The sequence below is a fragment of the Lepisma saccharinum genome, chromosome 9 (assembly GCF_977018435.1).
Source record: "Lepisma saccharinum chromosome 9, izLepSacc3.1, whole genome shotgun sequence".
In the NCBI taxonomy this organism is placed as follows: domain Eukaryota; kingdom Metazoa; phylum Arthropoda; class Insecta; order Zygentoma; family Lepismatidae; genus Lepisma; species Lepisma saccharinum.
Window position 1 is genome coordinate 32,802,034 of NC_139237.1, and position 10,384 is coordinate 32,812,417.

A 10,384-nucleotide genomic window follows, 5' to 3' on the forward strand; every position below is an offset into this window, starting at 1 on the left:
TTTTACACACAATTTTTGTTTGCCCCAGAAATCCTATATGTGGTATTTGAATGATCCATTATGATCTTGTTCCACCAGAAATCCTATACATACTTTTATAATAATGCCTGCATGATACTTTGCCCTAAGAAATTCAACACGTATTTTCTGAATGATGCCTGTAATTATGCCCAGAAATCATATACATGCTTTTTGAATGATGCCTGTATTACTATCTGTCTCCTTAAATTCTACGCATATTTTATTTTGGAATAATACTTAAATGATTTTGTTTCCCCAAAAATCCTACACATTTTTTTACGTAATGCCTGTATGACTTTTGCGCCCTGAAATTTTATACTTCTTTTAGATAACGCTTGCGTGATTGTTTGTACCAGAAATCTTATATATTGTTTTTGAATGATCCACGTATGATTTTTTGCCACAAGAAAAGACATATGTTTAGAATGAGGCCCGTAAGACTTTTGGCACCAGAAATCCTAAACATATTTTTTTGAATGAGGCTTTCATGATTTTTCTGCCACAGAAATCTTACACATACTCTTTGAATGACTCCTGCATGACTTTTACCCTAAGAAATCCTACACATATTTTGTTAATGATGACTGTATGATTTTTGGCACCTGAAATCCTAAACATGTTATTTTGAATGATGCCTGTATGAGAAATACTGCACATACTTTTGAATCGTTTCACTCTGAAATCCTACACATATCTTATTAATAGTACCTGTATGATTTTGTGCCCTCAGAAGTCCTACATACATTTTAATGTAGTATGTATGATTATTTTTCGCAGAAATACTGCACCTTATGTTACAGCGTAAACAGACTGTTGGTTGATACGATATATGGGAGGGGAAGAGAAGCTATCTATTTGACTGTGATCAGTAGTAAACTAGTGGTCTCACTGCCAAAGATTTGTGTTTCGAGTTCCGCCCTGAGTGCAAGCGTTATTTTTCGAGTCCCACTTAATATTTTTAGTTACCATGCATCTCCGTAATGACGATTACATAACAACGACCGAAAGCGAAAAACAATAACAAAAATGAAAAAAACAACAACAGAAATCTACAAACACTAATAACTCCTCGAGAAAGTAGTATTAAACCTGTCGAATGGTAGTGAAGGCGTCCCGGGTTCGATCGCGTTAAAGGATAATTGCCCAGTAATACGGATTGTAATTTAGACTGCATATGCAGTTTCTATAGCCGATCTGAGTAAATCAAATGGCACTGTCAGTTACTACGATGTTCAATTTTGTTCAAAATAGTGCACCGAGGTTCAATTTAGAGACATTTCACCAATGATTGGAATATTTATATTATTTTCCTCAGTGAAATATTTTACGAAAATATTAATATTATATATATTTAACAAATTTATTTAGGTTCTTCTGGATAATACTGTTAGAGATCTATCTACACATATATACTTTCAGATTTTCTCATTAAACGACTGTATCTTACTGTGTACCTGTACAGGGATCTCTCCCCCCACTTGCTGATGACATACTTCCCCAGTGGACTCCTGGTTGCCCTGTCCTGGTGCAGCTTCATTATAAACACAGAGATGGTTCCAGGGAGGGTGACGCTGATGATGACCACTCTCCTCACTCTTGTCACAATGTTCAACTCCCTCCGGTAAGTGAACTAACACTGACCTTGAGATGTGATTTCCAATTCATTCCCAATTGTGCACTCAGCACCTTTGAAATACGATGTTAACATACATACCCGCCGAATGAAAGATCCAGGCAGTTTCTGCTCCTCTTCCACCACGGTAACCACTCATATCATATTAGCCAAATAACATGAGGGCTTCACCAACACAATAGATTGGAAGTTTGTTATAAGTTCTTGACTGGAAATTCAGGTTGTGCACAAAAACTGTGTGCTCATAAGTATTTCCAGATATTTTTTTTTCGCAAGTAGCTTGTTTATTATAAGTTATCTATGGTAACCACCTACAATGGAGCATTGGTTACAATTACAAATTTATCATCCTCCCTCTGTAGCGAGGCCAAATAGACTTTCAACAATAGATTAATAAACTTGAGATGGAACCCCCGACAGTAGCCCAGCCTCCATCATCATACATTCAGGGCTATGTGCTTGTTGTCCTGGTACATGAATTTTACACCAGGACCTCATATCCGTTGAATTTCTGTTCCAACGTCTCAATTTTCCTCTATTTCTTTATTTTTCAATTGAACATTACATGTATGTACATCGTTGTTCGGTGATCCAGAACAACGATGTTAATTCTACAAATAATACAATTGATACAACTAGACTTTCAGCATTTTTCATTGATGATGAAACATACTGGAAGAGGTATTTATATTTTTCTATTTTCTTTTTTTAAGTTCGTGAGTGGTTTAGTGTGGAAACAAGTGAGAGTAAGAAAGTTAGTATTGTTGTTTAGTAGTAGTAATTAGAGTAAAGTAATATAAAGTATAAGTATAGACTTCCAACACACAAATGCACGTATATGCATATGTGTGTGTGTGTGTGATGTTGACTGATTTTTTATCGCTATTTTTCATTTTGAAACCGTTTGCAAAGAGAATTTGCCTCACTAGTAGAGTCCATTTTGTAGACAGAAGCCTGGGATAGACTTTCCTCAATCCAACCTGTTGTACGTAAGGAAACACCTAACTGCATTACTCATGAAGCAACACATAGTTGTAATGTATGAAATGCATAGAAAAGTAAGATTTTGAATTTTTTGTATCAAAAAACACCTGAAAGAAAAGAGTGATTACACGTCGAACTCTCAGATTTTGATAAATTTTCGTAGGTGTCGATTCCTTTTTGTTAAATCTGCTGCAAGAGTCGATTTAAAAAAAATCGCTTATTTACGAGACACGATATTTTCAAAGTAAATGCCACGAGGGTTTTGCAAGAATTCTCCACGAAAATATTAAATAACAAGGAACATGATATTATCAGAATTTCCATGCTAGGTGTTTCAAAATGTTCCTAGAATAGTGGAGAGTTAAAACCGGGGTCAGAATTAGAATAAAATAATGTGTTGCAAACATTTAGGGGAATACCGTAAAAATTTTAGCGGTGGTTGTGGGGTATGTGGAGAAATTATTGGCAGTGTAGAAATTTTGGGGGATTTTTTGAGGGTTGAATATTCTTTGACATTTACACAAATAAAACTATCACACTTCTCTCTTTTGACAGTAGCTATACAATAAGGAGTTAAATGTAAAAATATGTGTTGTATTTACTCCGAAATTGTTGTAAATTGTTATTCAACTCAAGACGAGTTTCAGAATGAATGGCTGCGTCTACTTGCAATTCCAAAACGCCAAACACACTATTCGTAAGAAATATAGAAGCTCAAAATCCAGAAATGAGAAAAAAATGCTTGAAATATTATTTTTTATTATTGAAAACTTCCAAAATTGAACACATCGAATACTTGACCGAATAGTGTTAGAAAAAAACCTTTTACCGTCTCTATGTTCAAAAGATGACCAGTTTAATCTCTGTAGCTTTACTCCGAGATACACGAATTTTAAAATACAGTGTCTTATAAATAATCCGTTTTTAAAAATCCTTAAAAATCGGATAAAACCCTTGACTTAATATTGGGTAAAAAATCGACTCGCTCACCAAAAATAGTCAGATCCGAAGATTAACAGTTAACACCTGCTTATTTGTCTTGGAATCCCGTAAACACTTTTTCAAAATATATTTTTAACAGGCAGAAGCTGAGTCCTTCGTTCGAGGTGAAGCCCGTGGAGCAGTGGTTCATCGCTTGTATGACGTTCGTGGTGGGAGCCCTTCTGGAGTACGCAGTCATTTTGTTGAGCAGCCGCTGCTCACTCATGCGGAACAAATCACCGGAACCACACCCCTACGCTGTTCAATCTCTGACGCGCATCAAGCTTTTCGTAAGTATTTTTATACCATAACAGCCGCCACGAAAGTGGCTGACTGAGCTATTGCAATTTATCGGAAAAGGGAAGGGAGCGAGGGAGCAGAGTCGCTGGTACCTCTACACAATAACGTCGTCTAGTTCGCTGAACCTTTCTTGTCAGTTCGCAAGCCACCTACTGCATGCCATGCACTAGAAGCACTGCTCAATATGAGCTCAAAATGTTCATAATGTTATTTTTCAGTTCATAAAATATATTACTTCAGTTATATGCCTCAAGAAGGTCCCCGTGTTTCATTTAGATGAGAATACGGAAATAGACGCCAAAAAATAAAACTTGCGAGCAAAGTGAACATTCAACACTCATCACTTCAATGAAGATTCTTCATGTTGATTGGTATGTTTTTCCCATGAAACAAATTCCAGCCTGGGTATAGGTGTTGTGTGTGAATGTCCCTTCATCAATTTCATCATATCATCACTCATCCTCATATTCACGATTAGCCAAGATTGGTACAAATGCGAAGTAAAATAAACCAAATCAATAAAACATTTTCTTTGATGCAGTTCTATTTTGTTAGTATTATTAGCTTTGTATGGGCATGAGGTTATCTGCTAAGCTATTCCCCTGAGCATCATGTGATCTTATGACACTTCAATGCAGCATGTGGTAATAGAGATGACTTCTGCAACTCTAGCAGTAAAATTGCAGTACAATCGTCGAATGAGAACGAAAGGAACTTAACTCCAAAAATTAGGTTTTTATTTTGTTTTAAAACTATTCTTTGAAGAGCACTATTTGTACTCAGATCGACATATCTTCACTTCTAATCCTTAGCAGAAAAGTGCAGTCACGTATTCCTTAAAATACCTTATTGCCTCTCTCCTGTATTTGTTGAGTTGTTGTTTTAAGTACACTTTATGCACAGTAAGTCTAATTGGGACTGGAACTACAGTTTAAAATGTGATCAGAACCACTATGTGCCTTCCCAGGATTTTGAGCACGGGACCCCTTGATTACAAGTCAACGACGCAACCACTCCGCCTTAGGAGTTGCTTTCCTCTCGTCCTCACACGATGAAATATGCTCCTGAAGTGGAGCATCAGTATTCCTCTCTAGGAACACATATGTGTTGGAATAGCAGTGCCCTCTAAATATCGTATAGCCACACAAATCAAAGTTCTGACTACCATGCGGGAGAGAACCGGAACTTTTTCAACCTGTTTAAGCGGCTCCTGCGCCCACTCAGCGTCGTATAAAGTGGGTACCTGGATGAAACCCTTGAGGGAAGGGGGTAAAGACGGCCAGAGGCGTGGTGCTGATCACATCACTCCCTCCTCAGCCGAGATCAAGAAAATGTAGGGCCCTAACCCCACACACCCTATACGCCTTCATGGCGTGGTGCAAAGCACAGGGGAGCACTTTATTATTTTTATTTTTTTACACAAATCAAAGTAAGGTCTAACAATATTATCCACAATGATATTGCTATTTCATGTGTGAAATTGTCCACAAAATGTTTGAGTTTGGGTCATTCCACGTCAAATCATCCAGGCCATGTCACCCACTATCTCCGATTTTGATGAAATTATATATACTTATAGAACTTTTGATGCTAATTACAAAAATGACAACTTTTTTGAGTTTGGTCAAGGGGTTCAGAAGTTACGCGCTTTTTAAGATCTCCGTGTACGCCAAATGCGGCTCCACTTTGAATGACACGCATTAGGTTATAAACGATCGTATCTTCCCTCGGGTTTGCCGTAAAAACTTCAAGTTTGTTTTCTTTTGTTCAGAATAATATAAGCTTTCATTTAAATAACATTTCAGATGAATGCATCAGTAAACATGTATTTTTATATATAGTTTTATGTATTTTTTTAAGAAAAATAAATGACTAAATTCAAGAGCAAATTTCATGCAATGCCCCCCTTCAATTTTCCCCCAATTTTATATGTAGGTAGCTCAGAGTGTGTACTAATGCCTGATGAAAAAATTGGGATGGGCAGTTTAGAGACAGGGTGATAAAAAATAATTTGTATAAAATAACATTAAAAGTAAATCTTATTAAAAATGCTTATGTATTTATCACAAAGCCTGAAGTACAATATGTTTCAAGTTACAATATTCAAAATTTATGTTCACTAAGCATAGGCGTAACCTAGCGGGGGCAAAGGGAAGCTCTTGCCCTCTCCCAAATTTATAGATTAATTTAAAATTTGCAAGTAATAATTAAAGTGGAACCCCGATTCATGTTCCTCGATTTTACATTTTCCTTCATTTTGCATTCAATCTTGATGGTCTGGTTAGAAATTTTTCAAGATTTTACATTTTCCCGCGTATTAAGTTTTTTCAGCTTGGTCTCCTGGATAACGTAAAATTGAGGTTCCACTGTATCTAAGTTAGTTTCAACAGTCTTCATTTTTTAAATTTTTATATAATATATAATTATTATTAACATTCCCACGTTTAGCAAATTTATCTTCGAGAACATTCTTTTTGTGCATTTTATCTCAATATGGAAGTTCTTTTTTGGCTACTCTTCATGGGGATACGTAATATGAAGTAAGAATTAATACTACACATTTGTGCTGATTGAAGTTTTTTCAAATGGAGCTTTTTCGCCACATACCACAGAAAATATCCTTCTGACGGGATGGTTGGAACAGTAAAAATACTTGTAAAGACTTCTATAGTATAAAGCAACAAGTACGGCATTTATGTAGAAATAGTATTCAAGGCATAAATTTCTTAGTAATCATCTAGGGTGAAATGACAACAACCCTTAGTACAATGTGTCAGCGATTGCAAAGTACTACAACAGTACCAGGAAGTATGCACTATTTTGAACTTACAGGTTCCGTAAGTTACTTTTTACAAGTAACCAAGTTACAGTCAATCATTAAAAAAGTTACTCAGTTATTGTTACTGGTACTTTGAAAGTAACAGAGTTTCTTTTACAGTTACTGTAACAGTAACGTACTGTTAATGATCATTGATTTGTGTGAACGTTACACAAAATCAATGATCATGAAGAATTCCGTGTTTTACTTATGTTTTGTTTCTAGTACATAATATGTATTCATATATTTACATTATTACTGCTAATAAATGATGGAAAACACAGTCAGCTTTGCTTGAACGATTATAATTAAAAATTATTTGTATGCTGACCACGGTATTTTGAATATGGTGTCATTGATTCCACTTGCACCTATTTCTTTCTCCTCCATTCCAAGTTCAACAAGATCCAAAGATCCACTCCCCCTATAATGACTTTCTCCTAGCTGGACAACAGTCTACCAAAAGCAATGGAGTTTTTACATACAATTAGAAATGAATTACAGTAAAGCGTGGATGTTCTAAATTTAGCATGCAACAAAGTTTAGCTTCCTTGCCAGCAATTCCAAGAAAATCCTTTCACGTAGCATCCGGAGAAGGTACATATTTTATTTTTATAGTCTGGAACAGAATTGTCCAATTTAGCTACTTCCCTAATGCAAAAAGTAACTCTGTTACCGTTGTTAACGTTACAGGTACTTACTTTTAAAAGTAGCTAGTTACAATTAGAGTTCCTAAATAAAAAGTAACTGTACTTGTAACTTTATAACTATTTACTTCGAAACACTAGTTGTTTAACAGTCAGAGCATAAATAGTAAGTGCTGATGTAATATGTTTTGTATAACTGCATGGTTTGACTTTTGTGAAGAAGTGGCTTTCCGAATTCCAACAGTAAACAGTTATGTAGTAGCATGCCTGTGCGTGACTCAAACTTTTTTGTAGGATTGCTTCAAAAGTCCACGTGAAAATGGCGATGCAGCTATTAAATTCTTGCATCCATTTGGTCCATCAACTTCCCACAACTGGGCAATAAGTATGCTGTGTCCAGTGGACATTAACAACACAAATGGATAGACATATGTACTTAGTGATAAGTCAAATACTTCAGTCTGTTGAAATGGTCAAAATATCCATCTAAAATGTGAACGGCATAATTTATAGTTCATGAAATTTTGGCAATGCATAGAGTACAATTTTTAGGTACTGTGTTAATTGGTCACTTGGAAACTATCTTCGGGTTGAGATAATCACAAAGTTTTCCATCGCATAAAAATATTGTCCAGGTTTATTTGACAAATACATTTGAAAAATGACAAATACATTTGAATAATCACAAATCTTTATTCGTTTGTTCCTCAAGTGCCAGGAGGATCACAAAATATATTTAACTTATAAATTTTGGAGGGGGCAAGAGCTTCCCTTCGCCCCCGCCAGGTTACGCCTATGCTTAGTGAACATAAATTTTGAATATTGTAACTTGAAACATATTGTACAAGTACTTCAGGCTTTGTGCTAAATACATAAGCATTTTTAATAAGATTTACTTTTAATGTCATTTTATGCAAATTATTTTTTATCACCCTGTCTCTGAACCGCCCATCCCAATTTTTTCATCAGGCATTAGTACACATTCTGAGCTACCTACATATAAAATTGGGGGGAAATTGAAGGGGGGGCATTGCATGAAATTTGCTCTTGAAGTTAGTCATTTATTTTTCTTAAAAAATACATAAAACTATATATAAAAATACATGTTTACTCATGCATTCATCTGAAACGTTATTTAAATGAAAGCTTATAATATTCTGAACAAAAGAAAACAAACTTGAAGTTTTTACGGCAAACCCGAGGGAAGATACGATCGTTTATAACATAATGCGTGTCATTCAAAGTGGAGCCGCATGTGGCGTACACGGAGATCTTAAAAAGCGCGTAACTTCTGAACCCCTTGACCAATTTTAAAAAAAGTGGTCATTTTTGTAATCAGCATCAAAAGTTCTATAAACATACCGAATTTCATCAAAATCGGGGATGGTGGGTGACATTTTCCCAAAATTCTGGATGATTTGACATGGAATGACCCGTTTGAGTTAAAGTAAATTTTAATGTACTGTATAAATCAGTTGAATGTATGTTAAACATCTGCTTCTTAAAACACATTTATTATCTCCAGGAACACTTACCAAAGCACAGAGAGAGACGGATGGTGCAGTTTTGGAAAAACAGAAGATGTGTGAAATCCGTCAAGAGCTTGTTGCGTCGACAGGGTCTTCTTGATACATCATCATTCATCATCTTCCCTCTGGCGTTCATAGGGTTCAACTACTGGTTTTGGCACAATCACCTGGACAAGATGAACAAAACATGGAAGGCTTTATCTTCAGACAACTAACAGAATGAGGAAATGAGATGAAGATGTTTAACCTGTTTTGTTACATGCAAGCAGTGTACATTCTATATGTACACTGTGTTGTTGCACATATGTAGTACGATATATCGTACAGAGCAATCTGTATCCTACATTTGTTTGTGATATTTGGTATTGTGAGTGTGTTAGTTTTGGTTTTAAATACATTTTATGCACAGATAGGCTGATCGGGACTGGACCTAATTTTAAGCAGCGTTGTTGAAGGTCCGTTAATGTATTTGTTTTCAGGACCACAAGGAACAGATTTCTTTTAACATGTATCAATTCGGTCCCGGAAGCGAAATCTCAAGCATCGCTTTAAAATGTTAAAAAATGATTCCATTGAAATAGGAGCTAACTTGATTCTCTGTACAGGAGGTACCATAATACTGGGAATTTACTATTGTGATCCATTTTGTAAATAGTAATAATAATAATAATAATAATAATAATAATAAGTATTATTATTATTATTATTATTATTATAATTCCGGTCCAGTCCGTTGGAGAAAGCTGTGGTTCATTATTCTCAAGCAAGCGTGGTTTCCACGTTCGTGAAAAGCGTCGTTGACATTTTGAGAGTATGAAAGACTAATCCAGCTGCTGGACGCAAACACATGCAATATGTCCTAAGGTCGACTTTCTTTTTGGATTTTTGAAAGAGTGACTTGTGGGTGATTGTTAAAAAAAATATGTATCCGTCGTTCGGATTCTAACTTGCGAATAGTGGGGTAGAACTGTTAGACCACTTAGTTACACAGTATTATTTTTATTACTATTAATATTACTTATTAGTTCAGTACAATATGCATCTCCCAATTATGTTGAAAGAGAAAAGAAAAATAATATATAAAATTAATATTTATATACACAATATTTACACTAATTTATGCACTTGTTGATGTATTATTTCATCTAAATGAATCTCTGAATATTTTAAATTCTACAGTTTCCAATAGTTCGTTCACTGTGCCCTGCATTCCCACTGCAGGTGAGAACCTATGTACATTGACCATTGATCTCTCTGTGATTTCGCAGACGCTTTTATTTCAGATCTTAGGTTGTGCTGGGATTGGTATTGGTACTTTCAACCACGATAGCATGAGAGTTGGCAACACTAAAACTCAACTAAACTGTATATCGCAGGCGCAACAGCCCTCTGAGGGTCAGGCTGTGCCAAGCGGCTTTTTGTTGGGTGATACGTGGTTAACTCATTGAGTCCCATCGCCGCTGTTTGATGG

General features: G+C 35.6%; 1 protein-coding gene across 1 annotated transcript; it reads left to right on the forward strand.

The window, feature by feature from the left end:
* The first annotated feature begins 1,594 nt into the window (after positions 1 to 1,594).
* LOC145992605 (glycine receptor subunit alpha-2-like) lies at positions 1,595 to 9,145 on the forward strand. Its single transcript, XM_083128958.1, has 3 exons — positions 1,595 to 1,642; positions 3,720 to 3,909; positions 8,910 to 9,145. Exons 1-3 carry the CDS (start codon positions 1,596 to 1,598, stop codon positions 9,126 to 9,128), a joined length of 456 nt encoding a protein of 151 aa, XP_082985084.1. The 5' UTR covers position 1,595; the 3' UTR covers positions 9,129 to 9,145.
* Positions 9,146 to 10,384: the final 1,239 nt, after the last annotated feature.